Consider the following 19,975-nt stretch of genomic DNA (forward strand, 5'->3'; position numbering starts at 1 on the left):
ACCTACTCTTACTAAGGATAAATCACTAAGAGCAAACTAAGAGTCACGCCCCTGGTGACGCCCTGTTGCTATGGATTACGTCAATTCTCGTGCACGAATTCGAGGCGCTCAACACGGTGATTGGTTGTTGAGTGCCGGCGGCGCCCCCCCCTCCCCTCCCCTCCCTCCCTCCTCCTCCTCGCCGCCGGCCGCTCCGCTCCACTTTTTTTTTTTTTTTTTGCCGTCAGGTCCGACGGGGCTTTTTAGATTGCTTCGAGTCCAAACCACTGTCTCTGCTGCTGAGTTGGGCTCTGAACTTTCTGTCTTTCTCTCTGCCATCTGCATCTTTCTGCTACAGTTTTTGTCGCGTCTCACTTTCTGCAGTGTGACGCTGTGCAAATGCAATGAGGGTCAGTGCGTCCACTCGCAAAGCAGCTGCTGGTTTTTTTTCTTCCCTCATTTTAATATTATTTTTCACATTCGTTGACAGCCCTATATGGTGATCATAATGATGAGAAAAGAAAATGCATTACCCACATTTGTGGCCTATAGCAGGATTTGAACCCAGACTAACAGTAAGTTTGGTTTACTGGGGGAGCTGCCTTATCACATGAGCTATTACTACTAACAGATGTGTGTGTCTAGCGTACCCACCAACCTTTTAAAAATATTTTTGGCTCACATCAGCACGACTGCATCGTAGCAGTCGCAGTTACCTCGGTCCGACCGTTGTGACGCCGATATTGGACAGTTCGTCACCGTCACTCCTCCCGTTTTATAGCGAAAATGTTGTAGATGACCCAAAAAAAAAAAAAACACCGACAAAAAGGCACGTTGGGCATCAAAGGGCAAAGGGGCAGGTGCTCCAGCACCCGCCTCTGCAGCAATTTGCAGTCCTCCATACATTTGCCTGGCTGCAGCCATTTGCGATTCTTTGTGAATAGGTCTTACTGAGTTAGGAGTCCTCACGAGGACTTCTAAGCTCTCCCAGACTTAGGAGCTACTTTTAGGCATAAAATACTTTGTGAATTGCTCTTATTTTAAAAAACTAGGAGTCCTAAATTTAAGACTGACACGCCCACTTTTTTTAGGAGTTGCTCCTAAATTCGGCCCTTAGGAGCTACTTTTAACCTTAAGATTCTTTGTGAATACGGCCCCAGATCCTAACCACTAGTACCACTACTGAACCAGAACGACTCAGACATTTAACTGCATCGTACTCGCTTTACTAAAAGTAACATTTAGAGAATCTTTTGATCACCCTGCTGGTCATTGAGTTAACTGCAGCCAGCGTATACATGATGTGCACACACTCCGTCAGGGGGCATGGCCAAAGTAATGACATGACATTTGATTGGAGATGAGATCTCTACAATTACATTTAGGGCTGGGCAGTCAAAATGTTGTATAACAACGTTTTCAGGTGGAAACACTCTCCACGAGTCCAATCGCCAATCTCTCCGCAATTTGTGATGACTACACGGCAAAAACTCAAAATCTTTCCAAGAATATTTGTCTTATTTCGTGTCAAAATGTCTCATTTCTAGTCAAAACTAATCTCTTTCCACTTAAAATAAGACTTGTCACCTAAAAATGAACTTGTTTTTAGATCATTTTCACTTGTTTCAAACTCATTTTCACTTGAAATAAGTAGAAAAATCTGCCAGTGAAAGCAGGTTTTTTGTGCTTGTAATAAGAAAGAAAAACTTGCTCCATTATCAGATTTTTCTACTTATTTCAAGTGAAAATATGTTTGAAAAAAGTAAAAAAAAAAAAAAAAGTCTTAAAAGCAAGCTGCTTTTTAATGTGATGAGTCTTATTTTAGGTATAATGAGATTTGTTTTGACATTTTGACTAGAAATAAGACAAATATACTTGGTAAGACATTTGAGTTTTTGCACTGTACGTTTTAGCATTGTAACAGTACATCGGTACACTGGTACGGGTCTCTCAGTTCAGTATTCTTTATTTTATTTCCATCCTGTTGTTGATCATTCTGTATTGTTCAGTCTCTTCTGTGTTGTTGTCTAGGCCTCGTTCTTCTTGGCAGAGAAACCTTAGACTCTAGTCACACTGACTTTGTGCTGAATGTGTCTGTGAAGAAGAGTATTTACTTGTGCGTCAGTCAGAGCTGTGTGTGTCTTAAGCCTCCTGCTTCTAGAGTCACAGAGGAAGATGAAAACATTCCCAGACATGTTTTGGATCTGAAGCTCTGGACTAAATGTCTGGCAGACAGACAGACAGGCAGGCAGGCAGGCAGTCTGTCAGATAGACTAACCAGGGACTGTGATCCAGCCACAGATCTGAGGCCAGTGTCTGACACATCTGTCATAATGATGGGCAGCAGATGGGCCTGAGGTCAGACCTGGGATCAGTCCAGCAGCGCTACCTTCATCCACCACTGACTCCTCTCTGACACTAAGTTAGGGTAAGGACATACCAACACATCCACACACACACACAGTATATACTACATGTAATGCTTCTTCATGCACACGCACACACACACACACACACACACACACACACACACAAAGCAGAGGATGCCTAAGCCAACACACCATCTGCCGCCCCTGTGTTCAAGCTCCAAATCCCAGTTATCAACAAAACACACAGAAGACGTCCAAACCTCGACGCCACCACGCACTCAGACTCTCTCTCTCTCTCTCACACACACACACACACACACACACACACAGGGCCGTTGCTAGGAATTCTGGGCCCCCTTAAAGAATACTAAAGTGGGCCCCTCCCCCTAACTTTTCCAGTTTTTTTTCTTAGACTACGTATGTATTATCATTTTTTATTTAGCCTACCTTGTTTTGATGCTAATGCAGCATTACACTGCAAAAACTCAAGTATCTTACCAAGAATATTTGTCTTATTTCTAGTCGAAATGTCATTTCTAGTCAAAACAAATCTCATTCTACTTAAAATAAGACACATCATATTAAAAGCAGCTTGTTTTTAGACACTTTTTACTTCTTTCAAGCAGATTTTCACTTGGAATAAGTAGAAAAAATCTTATAGTGGAACAAGTTTTTCTTTCTTATTACAAACACAAAAAACTTACTTTCACTGGCAGATTTTTCTATTTATTTCAAGTGAAAATTATCTAAAAACAAGTTAATTTTTAGGTGATGAGTCTTATTTTAAGTGGAAAGAGATTAGTTTTGACTAGAAATGAGACATTTGGACAAGAAATTAGACAAATATTCTTGGAAAGATGTTGAGTTTTTACAGTGTACTATGAGTATTAGTCAGGGTCTTACGCAGAATAAATCAGTCATACAAAGATTAGACTACTGGGGTTTTTTATGGGCCCCACTGGGCGCTGGGCCCCTAGAGTTATCATCACCTTTCTCCCCTAGACAACGGCCCTGCACGCACACACACACACACACATACACACCTCTGCACAGATAGAACCTGGCGAATGGAGGCCGGTTAAAGGTGCATTGTGTAAGAATTCCTCCCATCTTTCTCTGGACTTCTGTGACTAAAATGACATCTGGTTTGTTACCGACGGCCGTTTTTCCGACTGCACCTGAATGTAGCATTCACGTTCTCTCCTTCTCTCCTTCTCTGCTTGTCCCCCCATCCCCCCGCCCCCTCGTTCTGGTGGAAGGCTTCCTGTTGTTCACAGCACATTCCCCTGCACTGCTGTGGAATCATCAGTAATAGCTGTGTTACCGAGCTAAGATCAAACACCTGACACCTGTGTGTGTGTGTGTGTGTGTGTGTGTGTGTGTTTAGTTGAGATCATGTCTGAAGTTGTATCAGTTTTTTTTTTTACTTCCTTTCATGTAACTTATTTAGCAGCATTTTGTATAGATCTTTATTCTATTCTTTTATATATGCGTATTTATAGTATTTTTTTGCATATAGTATATGCGTATCTTTGCACTAGAATATTTTAGTTCATTCTATTTTATTTTATTTTATTTAAATTTTAAATTCTATTTTTCCAATATCAATCGATCAATATCCTTTATTTAACCAGGTAAAAAAAAAACTCATTGAGATTTAAAAACCTCCTGGCCAAGACGGCAGCACAAAAGCAAAATAGTTACACAACACACAAGATACAATTAAAATACAATCACACATTTCAGGAAAACATGGTTAGACAATGCAATCACACATTTTTATCCCTCCCTTTAAACTATTCTTGGTACCTTCATGTTTGCACCTGACACCAAGACAAGTTCCTCGTGCTGTAAACTGACTTTTACTGCTCTCGGCAATAAAAACAGTTCTGATTCTGATTCTGTAAAGAAAAGCCTCTAACTGATGGTGATGATTGATGGTCTTAGGCAGGGCCGTTGCTAGGAATTCTGGGCCTCCTTTAAGAATACTAAAGTGGGCCCCTACCCCTAACTTTTCCTTTTTTCCCCTTAGATTATGTATGTATTATCGTTTTTTATTAAGCCTTCTTTGTTTTGATGCTAAAGCAGCATTGCACTGCAAAAACTCAAGTATCTTAGCAAGAATATTTGTCTTATTTCTAGTCAAAATGTCATTTCTAGTCAAAACAAATCTCATTCTACTTAAAATAAGACTCATCATATTAAAACTAGCTTGTTTTTAGACACTTTTTATTTCTTTCAAGCAGATTTTCACTTGGAATAAGTAGAAAAAATCTGATAGTGAAACAAGTTTTTCTTCCTTATTACAAACACAAAAAACTTACTTTCACTGGCAGATTTTTCTATTTATTGTGAATTTAAGTGAAAATGATCTAAAAACAAGTTAATTTTTAGGTAATGAGTCTTATTTTAAGTGGAAAGAGATTAGTTTTGACTAGAAATGAGACATTTGGACAAGAAATAAGACAAATACTCTTGGAAAGATGTTGAGTTTTTACAGTGTACTATGAGTATTAGTCAGGGTCTTACACAGAATAAATCAGTCATACAAAGATTAGACTACTGGGGTTTTTTATGGGCCCCACTGGGCGCTGGGCCCCTAGAGTTATCATCACCTTTCTCCCCTATACAACGGCCCTGGTCTTAGTCACCTGGTCACTACAGTGGCTCTGATATGTAATGTACTGATCAGCTTTTGACACTCAGAATAAATGGCAGAAATCGATTCTCCCTCAGTGTTTTAACCCGGTAGCCTACAGGCAGCAACTACTCAGCAGTGACAAGAATTGATTTCTGGTGAGAAGTGTACAACTAGCCATTACCTGAGTCCACAAACAGCTGGACCACTGAGTCAGACCTAGATCTATATCTAGGGATGGGTATCGAAAACCGGTTCCTCTTCGGAACCGGTTCCAACTTGGATCAATTCTTGGAATCGTGTGCGTGTCTGCTTTAACGATTCCCTTATCGATTCCGTTTGGTTCAGAAACCCGCGCATTAATTGATTAATTACGTAACGCTCCGTTAAAATCAATCTTCATTATAAATGAGGATGCTTAGTGTTTATATCCACATGTCACCGTTTGTTCTCACAAAATAAAGTTAGTGTGGTGTCTGTGTGGAGCGGAGCTGCTGACAGATGCAGCTGACAGTGACGTTTCCTCATCACTAACCTGTGAGACAGAGCCTCCCTCCGGTCCTCCCTCCCTCACGTCGTGAGGAGGACAGGACAACGTCTCCTGAACAGGCTACATGTCTATTCTTCTGTTTTTCTCTCTTCATTTCCAACCACTTCCTTTCAGGTTTTGCTCGTAGCCAGGTGAAACGGTAGCTGCGCCCTGTGTCTTTTCTCTTGCGCGCTCTCTCTCTTTCGCTCGCTCACTCGCTCGCTCCGCATAAAAACGAACGTTATGAAAACAATAACTAGTGAGAAGATACAGATGCATAAAAATCATGAAATGGAAACATTGTTAAATTCCTCCTGTGAGCACAGCTGCCCCACAGCCACAGTGGTCTAGTGTTAACCTGTCCAGGCAGGTCGGTCCTGTCTACTTTTTTAATGTTAGAGCCATTAATACAGTGTTTTCAACCCCATGTGGGGTCGCCTGGAATTCAAATGGGATCGCCTTAAATGTCTAGTAATTGATTAATTTTTTTTTTTTTAACTAATTATTTTTCACAATCTTAAACAACTATATTCTTTATACATTCACTTTCTTGAATATAAATCAAGATCAAATAAAATGCAGCATATACAAATATCTGAGCTTGCTCATCTTGATTGAGGGTCACCAGAAATTTGTGATGTCAAAAGGGGTCATGAGCCAAAAAAGGTTGGGAACCACTGCATTAATGCAAACAAACCCATTTCTCTTTTATTCCCTCACCCAATGAGAATCGATAAGAGAATCGATAAGGAATCGAATCGATAAGCAATATCGATAATGGAATCGGAATCGCTAAATTCTTATCAATACCCATCCCTATCTATATCCCATCATCTCTACTATTATTTTATCATCTCTACTGATCACACTGGTTTTTAAAAAATGTACTAAATTCCAGTGAAATTCCAACTGCTGTCATTCACTATTATTTAACCTGTTATGGGATTGGATGTTATGAGGCAGGAGTCAGTAGCTGGGTTTCCATCCAAATGTATCGAATTTAAAAGCGGATTTTGTGAAAATGCGCAAAAAGCAGATGCAAATTTATGCCCGTTTCCATTCATTATTGTTTTGCGATTATTGGGAGAGGAGGAGTGCACCGTCATAAGAGAGCGTGAATGTATCCATGACAACAGTTGACACTCAGCTGACACTCAACATCATGGACAATTTACGTACTTTCCGGACTATAGACGCACCTGAGTATAAGCCGCAGGTTTTCATGTTGTAACATGAGATATTTACACAGAAAGACAGTAGGGAACTGTGACAGTCCGCTCGCTTTTCCGCTGTTTTGGTTACGCTCCTCTCGCCCATGTGCATCTGTTGACAACAAAGCCGGCGAAAAATCAATAAATGGAGCGGTGGGAAGCTCCTCTTCCCAGTTCGTCCAAATTTGACGAACCGGGAAGAGGAGCTTCGAGAAGCTTCTGCTATAAACAAGCTTGAAAAATAGACTTATTTAATTTTTTTCGGGACAATTTCACATTTCGGGGCTTCAATAGGCAAGAGGGACATTACATACGAGCAGCATGGAGGTATCTGGATGTTTTTTGGTGTGTCTTTTTGTTACGAAGACAGTTGGTATCCATTTGCAACCGTTACATGGACATGCACTGCTACACCGAGACCCCCTGTAACTCAGAGAAGCCACGGAGGACTCTGATACTTCTCCCAGCCCTCAGTCCACATGAGGGGGAGTAGATGATGAGTGAAATTTCAATTTTGGGTGAACTATCCCTTTAATACGTTCGGTTAATTTTTCAAAAACTAGCTCCTTATGTCGTCAACTCATGGGGGCGTGTCGACACGTGCAGACTTCCACTTGGGTCTTCAGTCATATTTTGCAGAGTTAGACAGGAGGACTGACAGTGTGTGCCATGTGCCTTCTTCCTCTCCGTGAAGGAAGGTCAGACAGTCAATGTAGCCTACACGGACACAGATGTGCATCACCTGTAACAACAGTACTGCAAAAAAAAACAAAAAAAAAAACAGGGAAAGGACGGTGCTGCCTCCAGCCGGTTCACCTGCAGCTCTCCTGCAGCTTCAGAGGAGCTCTGCCGTTCCTCTCTCTTCAGCCTTCTGTCTGGCTGCACTTTGTAGATATAGACCGAATCTCCTTGTTGTTTACATTCTACTTCCGGGTAGAAAACCAGCTGTAATGTGAATGAGATCAATAGTAACGGACCAGAGTTTAGCTATATATCATATTTTTCACGCCCTATCACCGTTTAGACAAATCTGAAATGATTGAAGAAACATTACTATTTCTGTGTGTGTGTTTTGTGTTGCTATGTGTTGTATTTATTCAGTTTGGGGGAATCACAGTGTCTAGAAAGCATCAGTGGCTCAGCTGACAGGGACAGCTGACGGTAGCTAAGCTAACGGTAGCTAAGCTAACGGCGGTAGCTAAGCTAACGGCGGTAGCTAAGCTAACGGCGGGAGCTAAGCTAACATCAGGACGTCAGCTGTTAAAACCCTCCCGTTGTGGGACACCACATGAAACTACTCCAGTTAGCTCAGTCATGTTGGAACTCAGATATCCGCTGGAGAAAATATTTTTTCATGGAGCGTTTATTGAGTCACTGAGTTATTAAAGTTAAACAGGTAGCTAACCGTTAGCCCGGCTAATCTATGATAACCATGACTAATTACAAAAATGTGCACACATAAATAGTAAAGTTTGTCCAATCATTGGTTTTATAAACTTTACAAACATCAGATTAGTCTAAACGGTGATATAGTGACATGAAAAATTAGATATATATAGCGAAACTCTCGTCCGTCACTATTGTTCTCATGCTGGTTTTCTACCCGGAAGTAGTTGTAAACAACAAGGAGATTCGTCCTATAAAAACAGTTCAACACTGGACGATCTAGCCACCCTCTGAGCGAGACCAGCTGAGCCAGAGCACAGTGGATGTGGCTGCTCAGGTGTTGCAGGCATGAGAGTGTGTTTTAAAAATCTAAACATTGTCGATCGCCCCCGAGAGCGTTTTAATCTTACCAGTTAACAGTTAATAATCGGTTAACGAGCGTCAGTTATCGGTCAGAAAAAAAATTTAAAATGTGCATCACTAGATGGCAGGGGTGGAAAGTAACGAGTTACATTTACTCAAGTTACTGTAATTAAGTAGCTTTTTTGTGTACTTGTACTTTTTTGAGTAATTTTTAAAATCAGTACTTTTACTTTTTCTTGAGTACATATTGTTGGAAGAAATTTACTTAGTTACATTTTAAATAGCTTAAGTTACAAAGTAAAAAATATATAACTCTGTGTGGGTTGTCAAAAGTAGCTACGCTGCTGCCGCCTCTCTCTCTCTCTCTCTCTCTCTCTCCCTTCACAGACGCACACAGCAGCAGCAGGTAGCCTACACACCTCCCCCTAACCGCTACGTGAGTTAGTGCATAACAGGGCTCGTCGCTATGTTGTCGTCTTATATTAGCCATTAGCCACAGCTAGCGGTTAAAAGCTGACGTTAATGATTAAAGACAACGTTATCAGGCATGTCCATCTATTCGGCTACGTTTATGGTGACCGTGCCAGACACACCGGGGCTGAAGGCCGGACCGGCAGTCCGTTGAGTTAAATGTAGGAGCCCAGTCAGATCCATGGCCATGCTCAGAGGAACAGACAAGCAGCCCACTGCTTCAGAGCAGTTACAGTAAAGAGGCAAGAGAGAGAGAACCTACAGTAAACCCCCCCCCCCCCCCCCCCCCCCCCCCCTCCTCCTCCTCCTCCTTGAGAGCAGACAGGAAAGACGGTAAAAAAAAACAGGTGTGTGTGAGTGAAAGAGGGAGAGAGAGATTTTTCTTTTCTTTTTTTATCCGTATTGAAAATGGTATTGAGTATTGAATATTTTCCTTAATATCGATATTGAGTTGAAAATGTTAGTATCATGATCATGATGTGACAACCTTAGGCCAGTAACTGTAACTGTCCATCTGATTGGCTCTGGACAACTGTAGTGTCAGAAGGTCAGAATCAAGTTGGTGCCACAGGAGCTAAAAGATGATGGAGACCAGTGTATCCATGGAGAAGGGACAAGTTTGGAAACACAGAGACATGCACGGAGAATGTGAGGCCAATCTCTGGCCATTATAGCCCCCCCCCAAAAAAAAATAAAAAAAAAGTAACTAAGTAACTTGTACTCTGAGTAAATTTTAAATGAACTACTTTTTACTTTTACTTGAGTAGATTTTTACACCAGTACTTTTACTTTTACTTGAGTAAAATTTCATCAAGGTAACTGTACTTTTACTTAAGTAGATTTTTTTGGTACTCTTTCCACCCCTGCTAGATGGACACCACCAGCTAGCCCAAGGCCTGGGACTCCAATCCTCTGTAAGACAAAAGTAATAGCCACTGCACCGACATACTGCCATCCGGAAAATATGTAGATGTAGGGTTGCAAAATTCTGGGAATTTTCAAAGTTGGAAATTTCCATGGGAATAGGCCTATATGGAAATAAATCCAAAGTTTATAAAATTCAAGGTTGGCCCTTAACATGGAACTTAAATATAGTTGGTGAAAATATCTTGTAGCATAATCTTGGCTAAAACAACCAGATTTAATGCATGTACTTGAATATCTACAGTATGTTATTCCTCAATCACATGCAGCAAAATCTGTTGAAATGTCATGTTTTTAATTGTATTATTTTGCATGGATGTGTGCTTATGACTAAACTAAATATTCACATGATACAGTTTGTTTAAATTAGCCCCAATTTCCAGTTAATTTCCATAAATTCCCAGTAATTCCCATAATTCCCATGGAAAGTTTCCAATTTGGAATATTTCCAAAAATTCCCCAGCTTAACTTCCCATGGAAAGTTTCTGGAAATTTACTGGAAATGTTCCGCCCCTTTGCAACCCTGTGTAGATGTCTATGTCAGATGTTCATTTGTTGATGCTGAAACGTGTCATTGTGATGAGAAGCTGATGGAGCAGCTGATTCCCAGTGGGAATATTTCACTAAACTAAAGTCCTGCTGCTGTCAGTGGGATGTCTGCAGAAATCCACTGGTGGTATCTATGCAGTGTGAGTTCTGTCACACCCCCACACCCCCCTTAAAAACACACACTAACATGCACACCTGCGTGCATGCCGATAAGACGTCAACTACTGCTGCTCAAATGTGTTTGCACACCGGCGTCGGTTCACTGCACTTCCTCATTGAACGACTTGAACAATTTATTCTGACGCGCCACTAAATCCAAGGGGGAATTTAGATTGAGATGGAAAAATCCGACACGACCTGAAAGTCTGAAGGGGGGAAGGGGGCCGACACGGAGAGACAGGCAGATATATGAGCCTGTCACTCAACATTACAGTCACTACAAGTCGGACAATCATTAACGTGGCTAATGAACACAGCAGGGTCGTGCTGCAGCGAGCCACGGACCACCCTCATCCTGTTTCACCAGCAGTACAGCAGCGGTTTGGCTCCACACAAAGATTTAGGAAAGACTTCATGTCAGTTTAATGTGATTTTATTTTAAAGGGATAGTAGCATTTTTTTTAAAGTGGGGTTGTATGATCTCCAAATAGCCCCTAAGTACTTTAATTGCAGTAGAAGACTCTCTGCACTCCTCCCGTTAGCAACGCCAGCCCATAATAGCCCTGCCCAGAGATTTACAACATACAGTGTTGTGAACAGACCCAAAGAAACGGCCTATTTTCACGGCCTAAAAGAGGTTTTACCTGAAAAAAAATACACAGTTCCATTGTTCGCTATAATATAATTTTTTCCAGCCCTTCAAAGTGCAGGAAAAACACAGTTTTTATTTGGACCTAACCAACTCACGTATCCCTCCGCCCAGGGTTAGCGCCCGCCGATCAGCAGTTGGTTAGGTCCAAATAAAAACTGTGTTTTTCCTGCACTTGGCTGGAAAAAATTATATTATAGTGAACAATGGAACTGTGTATTTTTTTTTTTTCAGGTAAAACCTCTTTTAGGCCGTGAAAATAGGCCGTTTCTTTGGGTCTGTTCACAACACTGTATGTTGTAAATCTCTGGGCAGGGCTATTATGGGCTGGCGTTGCTAACGGGAGGAGTGCAGAGAGTCTTCTACTGCAATTAAAGTACTTAGGGGCTATTTGTAGATCATACAACCCCACTTTAAAAAAAAAATGCTATGCTACTATCCCTTTAATGTCACCATGAATGTACATAGGTGTAGGTGTTTTCTCAGTGAGGTCAGGTGTCTGTCAGCTCTGCCAGCTTCAGTAACAGTCAGAAGAGATCAATCATGGTCTGTCCTTTCCAATTCACAACCACAAACAACAAATCAACTATAGAAGACAGGTTGAAACACACCTTTAGATAGAGATGTGACAGTGTGTTTAACCTGCTCTTTGGTCACGCAGTGTTTCCACACTAACCTCTGTATACATGCTCAAACTGCAGAGTCTGTTTACCAACCTGCTGTTATCTAATCTGTCCCTATCGGCCTGTCTGTAACATGTAACAGCACAGAGCGCTCATGTAGTCTGGACCTGACCACGGCCTTTTGACTTTATTGTGCCGTTAAAAATTCTCTTTTGTTCTCATTTAGTGTTCACAATCACACACACGGACTCACAGGAAGCACACAAAGAGAAAGACTAAAGTGAACAAGGTCATACTCAGGACATCATCCCCACCACCTAGTAATTTAATTACTGGAGTGATCATTAAAACGCTGCTCCGCTGCATGTCAGGATGAGCTCACACATTCATCCTTCACATATCCACAAAAATCTGATTTCAATTCAAAAACCGAGTTTCTTTTTGTGTTTTGTGATGTTATTTATTTCCAATCCTCAAGAATCGTTTCAGTCAAAACTATAATGAGAGGTATTTGAATATATAGAAGATAAAATGAAAACAAAAGCTGCACAATAAGAAGAACACGAAGCGTTTTTTTTCTACCAGAATTGTGCCGTAAACGTTCCTGCTGCTGCATGTGGCGGTGAAAATGATCTGCAGCGATGTACTAAAGATCTGTACAGGAAAATAACATGTCAGCACAACTGGAGACAAATATCAGTCAGTGAGCGACCGTACTATACTAATCATCAGGCCTCTTCCTCTTATTTGCAGCTGCTAAAATGTGGCAGGTATGATTCACTGCCTCAGACAAAGGAGGTTCTGGTCTACCCTGGAGATAAGGATCTAGGTCCATGGGAATCAGTGCCGTCTGTTTTTTTTCCTTTAAATCATTTATTCACAGAGTCTAGAGCTTTACAAGACTTCATCAGGATACACAGAATGAATAATTAGGACATTCTGTCTGGTAACTTTTTTTGTTATTCACTTTTTTAGATTTGGACATTTTCTATATAAATATGACCTATGAGCTGTATGACAATTATTTTTATAGCATATTCTATATTATATGTTTGTGTTTCTAGCCTATTGCAAAATATATTTCATATTTTTCTATACCTTCACAGATGATATAAGTCTTGCTGTTGGAATAAATGAGTGTGAGGACCTGACCCTGAGTCAGCCTGTCTGTGTCTGTAGGGCTGTAGGGCTGTAGGGCGTAGCCTTAGCGGGGTTTATTAGGAACAAGCATCGGACATTTATCTTTTCTTTTTCTCTCTTTCCTTTTATAATATTTCCACTTGAAGGTTTCACAGGAGAAATCCCTCTTCTACTGACAAGAAGACTGTCAACAACACATCCACACAAAAAGTGAAACCTCAGCAGACCAGACCAGACCAGACCAGACCTGGACTAATAAGAAAAAGTCAGAAAGTAGAGAAGAAATCATTTTTTAGTTTAAGGTGAAAAGAGGAGGTTAAATCGAAAGCAACTGGACTTGGTTATTGTCTATAGGAAGACGTTTCAGGCTTCATCAGTTCATGCGTACATGGACTGATGAAGCCTCTTGGATGAGAGGTGAAACGTCTTCCTATAGACCAATAACTAAGTCCAGTTGCTTTCTCTTTATTTAACCTCCTTTGAAAAATAAATACTATGACCTGGACAAATGAGAATATGCACCGGCTTAGTGAAAAGAGAAGAGAAGAGAAGAGAGACTTTACTCTGAGCTGAAACAGACGGAGCAATGTGACATGACAGCAGGTTATATGAAGACCTGAGAGACGGTCGACCCACCTGAGATGAAGAGTGCCAGCAGCACAATCCCGGGCAGCAGGATCATGTTGGTTCGTGTTGTTGGTGATGAGTGGACAGACAGAACAAGATGTGGGACGGGGGGAAACCGGCTGGTCCAGGTGCAGCGCTGTTGATTGACCCTGTAGATAGATAGATAGATAGACTCCTAGTGCGCACGGCACGCCGCTACATTCACCAGGCTGATCCAGGGTCTGTCTTGTCTTGTCCGCCTGCCTTTCCTTTTGCCTTTTGCCTTTTGTTCTTCTCTGTGCTTTGCGATGGTAATAAAGTCCCTTTAAGTTTGAATCCCCACACAGCCACACAGCGTCGGGGTCGGGGTAAGGTGGACAGAGCAACAGAGCAGCCTCTATGTTGGAGAGCAGCGGGGGTCCAAGCCTCGGAGTGAATCGGGTTTACTGCTGTTGGTGAACACGGTGGAAGAAGGAGGAGAAGGAGAAGAAGAAGGAGAAGATAAAGATAGTAGTAGTAGTAGAACCAGGCGCAACAACCGGGCGACAGCTGCAGCTCTGCCCGCGGAAAGTCATCATGATGCGGCTGCGTCGCTGAGAAAGTCCCGGCACATTCTGCAGCGGGCTGCGGGCGATTATGATGCTGACAAGCGGAGCGGAGGAGAGGAGGAGAGGAGGAAGAGGCACAGGGGTTATTATCTGGAGAGTGAGAGAGAGGGAGAGAGAGAGAGAGAGAGAGAGAGAGACCCCCCCCCCCCAAAAAAAAACAAAAAAACAAAACATCAGCAGTAGGCTATCACCTTAAGGGAGAGGAAGTCCTGTATTTGAGGTCATTATATTTGAGTGGTAATAATTCTTTTTTTTATTATTATTATTATTTCCTCACAACCACTTTTACAATATTAATGGGATAGTTCACCCAAAATTCAAATTTCATTATCTCATTATCTATTCACCCTCATGTCGACTAATAAGAGCTGTGAGAATTTTCAGAGTCCTCCGTTCCTTCTCTGAGTTACAGGGGGGGTTCATATAATGGTTGTCAATGGATACCAACTGTCTTCATCCAAAAAGACACACCAAAAGACATCCAAATACCTCCATGCTGCTCGTCTGTAATGTCCCTCTTGTATTGAAGCCCCGACATGAGAAATTGTGCCGAAAAAAATTAAATAAGTCTATATTTTAAGCTTGTTTTGTAGCGGAAGCTCCCAGTGTCTCAATTCACTGCTCTTCCTGTGTCCGTGCAAAACCGGCGGAACAATTTCTCATGTCGGGGCTTCAATACAAGAGGGACATTACAGACGAGCAGTATGGAGGTATTTGGATGTTTTTTGGTGTGTCTTTTTGGATGAAGAAAGTTGGTATCCATTCACAACCATTATATGGACAAATCCGTAACTCAGAGAAGGAACGGAGGACTCTGAAAATTCTCACAGCTCTTAGTCGACATGAGGGTGAGTAGATAATGGGTGAAATTTGAATTTTGGGTGAACTATCCCTTTAATTCAGCAACTATTTGGACAATTCATTTTACAAGTGGTATTAGTAGACAAACAATCGTCTTTTGTTTTTGTTTTTTTAGATTTATATACACGTGTAAAAAAAAAAAATCAGAAAAACAAAATTTTTGAATATTTAAGAAGAAAAAAAAAAGCGAAAAAAGAAATCAAAAACAACGGAAACCATAAAAAATAAAAAATAAAACGCCAAACAAACAAAGAAAAAAGACAAAACGAGACAAAAACAATGTATCAAAAATACACACACACCCGTAACTCAGAGAAGGAACGGAGGACTCTGAAAACTCTCACAGCTCTTAGTCGACATGAGGGTGAGTAGATAGTAATGAGTGAAATTTGAATTTTGGGTGAACTATCCCTTTAAACTTGTTTTAGGAGTCATAATGGAGGTTGGAATTGGTATTGGATGAGTTCAAACAATGGAAAGGTTATGTTATTCTGATCAAGAAAGGCTTGTAAACCTTTCTATGCTGCTGTCCAGTGTGAAGAGTGAAGGGTCATGGATGATAGACTGACGTTGGTGATCATCATAATGCCGGAGATTTCAACGAGAGTGGAAGAAGCGATTTGAAATCCTTTCACCAACTCCAGGGGCAATTCTTCTGGCAAAAGGGGCAGCATCGGGGGCAGAAAGCTCAGCTGTCATGAGCATGAGCCAGTTGATCATCATAGAGGAAGGAGATCCTGTCCCAGTTGTCAAGAAGGTGGAGTAGTCCAGTAATTTTAAGCCAAAAAAAGGGGTCAACGTTGAACAAATTACAACAGAAGCAAACTCAACTGATTTTGTTTCCTCAACATGTCCTGAGTGAGGGAAAAAAAGCCCAGAAGAATCCCACTAGGGGAAAGTTTAGAAAAACACCCAAATATATCCCATTTATACACCTATTAATTATTTTTCTCACGTGAATAGGGTAACATTTTTAACCTTTAGATATCTCCATGAAAATTACTGAGTTGATTACTTACATTAAGACAAACAAAAAACGTATCACAAGTTTTTTTAAATTCTTTGTTAACATGAGCAAATGTGCATAAATTTGCATAAATTTCACCGTTTTGACTGCATTGGTATACGTATATAAAGGTGCTGTGGTGGTACCAGCATGAAAATTGGAATGAGTTGACTCCATCGGTCAACCAACAAGAAAACACTTTAAATTTCAAGATGACTGCAATTTTTCAAGACAGCCACATCCTTAGTAGAGCAGGTATGACATGCTCCGCCTCCTATCTTAAGGAGAAGGACACTTATCTTTTGATGGTTGTTTTGATCGAACAGTTATTTAAAAAAAAAAAAAAAAAAATTGGCATTTTCTCCTTTAATGATAGATAGAGAGATATTTGTGAAAGGGGGGTGGAGAGATTTAAGGACTTGCAGCAAAGGACGTGGACTGGATTTGAATCCGTCGCTGCGGGAAGCCCTCGTTTTACATGGTAGCCTAGCGCCCTAGCTCATTAAAGCAGAAGTAAGGTGAATGTTTGTGTTAATCTAAGTCTTAAATAGTTGTATCTTCCGACAGCAATCACTTCTATAGAGTGTTTGGTCTGAAACACGGGTCTGTCAGTCACTCTGCTCTGCTCTGAGCCCAGGAGAAAACTTTCCTTGTATCCTACAACCTTTATCCAATGAGGAGAGAGAACAGCATAAAGGGGCAGTCCTCTCTGTGTGTGCAGCCAAGGGATGCGCGTGAATGTGGTGACGTAGGGACGAGGACCAATAGATCCATGACGAGGGCGGGGGCTGCTAACTCCATCGGCTGACAGGAAGTTATGGTGCGTTCAAGGCAGCCCGTAACTCGTGTTTTTCCGACCTGTGAAGTGGTACCAGTTCGATCTGGTACGAGTTCACGGGTCAGAAGTTACGAGTGGCCGTTATAGTGACTTTCACAGGTAAAACAGGTCGGAGAAACACGAGTGGGTTGCCTGGAACGCTACAAAGTCGTAAGTCGTGACTTGAAGCTGTAATTTACGGTTTCAAAAGCCTGCCTGGAACGCAGCATTAGCCAAAACCACCAGATCGCTTACTTCTGCTTTAAATTTCAAGATGACTGCAATTTTTCAAGACAGCCACATCCTTAGTAGAGCAGGTATGACATGCTCCACCTCCTATCAGGAGAAGGACACTTATCTTTTGATGGTTGTTTTGATCGAACAGTTATTTAAAAAAAAAAAAAAAACCTGGCATTTTCTCCTTTAATGATAGATAGAGAGATATTTGTGAAAGGGGGGTGGAGAGATGGAAGGACTTGCAGCAAAGGACGTGGACTGGATTTGAATCCGTCGCTGCAGGAAGTCCTCATTTTACATGGTAGCTTAAGCGCCCTAGCTCATTAAAGCTACAGTTGGTAAGCTGACGAAAGTGAAAGTAAACACAGGTCCCTTTATGAACCTCTGGAGTCAACTCATTCCAATTTTCAACCTGGTACCACCACAGCACCTTTATATATATATATACATATGCCGTCAAAACAGTGGAATTTATGCAAATTTATGCACATTTGCTCATGTTAACAAAGAATTTCAAAAAAACTTGTAATACATTTTTTGTTTGTCTTAATGTAAGTAATCAACTCAGTAATTTTCATGGAGATATCTAAAGGTTAAAAATTTGACCATATTCACGTGAGAAAAATAATTACAGTAATAGGCGTATAAATGGGATATGTTTGGGTCTTTTTCTAAACTTTCCCCTAATGGGATTCTTCTGGGCTTTTTTCTCCCTCACTCAGGACATGTTGAGGAAACAAAATCAGTTGAGTTTGCTTCTGTTGCAATTTGTTCAACCTTTTTTCATAAAATTACTGGACTAAAAAAAACAAATCTCCAATTCATAGAGATGTAATCCAAATCCAAAAGAGAGTAGAGCAGGTCGGTCTTCTTTTAGAATGATACATTCGTGAGTGAAATTGAGATGGACAAGGAATTAGTTTGTTGATGCTCATCATGTACTAAATGCTGAGGAGGCACGGACTCACGGGATGAAACCTGCACAGTTGTGTGAAATTGAACAGAGAGCACATTGAGAAACACTTTATTCATGTTTAACAGCTCCTTCAGCCTGATTTATACAACGTAAACTAGAGTCAATTTTCATGACGACACTCACACACACACACACACACATACACACACTCACAGTGAAGTGTTACACCTTCAACCTTGTCCCATCAAGTAGATTACATGCCCTTCTGTTCACCCCCAGAGGTCATTGAACCTCATGGCCTGTTGGGCAACAAGCTGTTCAGCTAATCAGTGAGAGCATCCTCTCCCCAGGGGAAGACATATGTTTGGAGAGCAGCGGAGTGACATCACAACAAATATAAACCACTGTGACATCATAATACAGCCTGTGCAGCAGTGCCATCCTTTATCTCTTTGTGACCACATCTGGAGGCCTTACCATTTACCTTTTTTTTTTTTTTTTTTTACTGATGCTGACAATCAGTGCTAGTGCAATAAAAATTCCATACCAAGAAGAACGTCATACTGTAACAGGGCCGTTGCTAGGAATTCTGGGCCCCCTTAAAGAATACTAAAGTGGGCCCCTCCCCCTAACTTTTCCAGTTTTTTTTTCTTAGACTACGTATGTATTATCATTTTTTATTTAGCCTACTTTGTTTTGATGCTAATGCAGCATTACACTGCAAAAACTCAAGTATCTTACCAAGAATATTTGTCTTATTTCTAGTCAAAATGTCATTTCTAGTCAAAACAAATCTCATTATACTTAAAATAAGACACATCATATTAAAAGTAGTTTGTTTTCAGACACTTTTTTACTTCTTTCAAGCATATGTGACCCGATCCATCAAAATGAGTCACAGTGACCCAAATTTCAAAGTTGAGATTTTGGTATCAATGGGAAGATTAGAAAATAAGCTTTAAAATGATACCCTAGTCAGAGTCATACATTTGATGGTTTTCGAGATGTGGCCATTTGAATTACGATCTCCTACTCTCTTATTCTGTTCTAAAACCTGAGAAAATTGCAGTTAAAGTTTTTGCCAGTGACTCTGGCATCTGTTCCTGTACCACGTGATTACACGCTCCCTATACGGTCCCTCGTTGTCATAGAGACACCATTCAATGACCCTCGGAAAGCAGAGAATCTCACAATTCAGATGCTTTTTACAGCTCGTTTCTATCATAAACGGTTCAGAAGTTGTCATGTTTTGTTGACATTTTATAAAACATGTGCAAGCGTGTACGTTCGGGTTAGCATCGATGCTACGTTCGGTTTAGCATCGATGCTACGCCCTGTTAGCGTCAATGCTACTCGGTTTAGCATCTGTTTCTGTACCCGTCCCTTCTCGTCATAGAGGCACCATTCAATGACCGTCGGAAAGCGGAGAATCCCGCGATTCAGATGCAGTTTACAGCTCGTCTCTATCATGAACGGTTCAGAAGATATTTCATGTTTTGCACCGAAGCAACACTCATTTTCAGAGGGTTTAAGTTGCAGGTCAACTTTAATCATCATTTACGTGCCTTTTCTCAATTATCTGGACTGTGAAACTTTGGGAGATTGTTTTTGAATGTCATTGCTTTGAAATTAGGGTAAAAAAATTTTTTTGATTTTCTATGGGTTTTCCACGTTATCAGCTGATTATCTAAAAATAGAACGTTGCGACTTCCGACTCATTTTGATGGAACGGGTCACATATTTTCACTTGGAATAAGTAGAAAAAATCTGATAGTGGAGCAAGTTTTTCTTCCTTATTACAAGCACCAAAAACATGTTTTCACTGGCAGATTTTTCTACTTATTTCAAGTGAAAATGTGTTTGAAACAAGTGACAATGATCTAAAAACAAGTTATTTTTAGGTGATGAGTCTTATTTTAAATGGAAAGAGATTA

At 40.8% G+C, this 19,975-nt stretch overlaps 1 protein-coding gene and 1 long non-coding RNA gene across 2 annotated transcripts in view; one reads left to right on the top strand and one right to left on the bottom strand.

Moving 5' to 3' along the window:
• Nucleotides 1-13,672, bottom strand: part of gfra3 (GDNF family receptor alpha 3) — a 97,947-nt gene extending 84,275 nt beyond the window's left edge. The window contains exon 1 of the mRNA XM_085788890.1: nt 13,627-13,672. Coding sequence (XP_085645016.1) covers nt 13,627-13,672 — 46 coding nt within the window. The remainder of the gene's footprint in view (nt 1-13,626) is intronic.
• The window catches only part of LOC146980391 (uncharacterized), a 301,847-nt gene extending 284,040 nt beyond the window's left edge, over nt 1-17,807 (top strand). Inside the window, exon 3 of the long non-coding RNA XR_015036789.1 lies at nt 17,206-17,807. This is a non-coding gene — a long non-coding RNA (uncharacterized LOC146980391). The remainder of the gene's footprint in view (nt 1-17,205) is intronic.
• The last annotated feature ends 2,168 nt before the right edge of the window (nt 17,808-19,975 follow it).

The sequence above is a fragment of the Trachurus japonicus genome, chromosome 10 (genome assembly GCF_045865225.1).
Source record: "Trachurus japonicus isolate A0001 chromosome 10, Traja_1.0".
In the NCBI taxonomy this organism is placed as follows: Eukaryota; Metazoa; Chordata; class Actinopteri; order Carangiformes; family Carangidae; genus Trachurus; species Trachurus japonicus.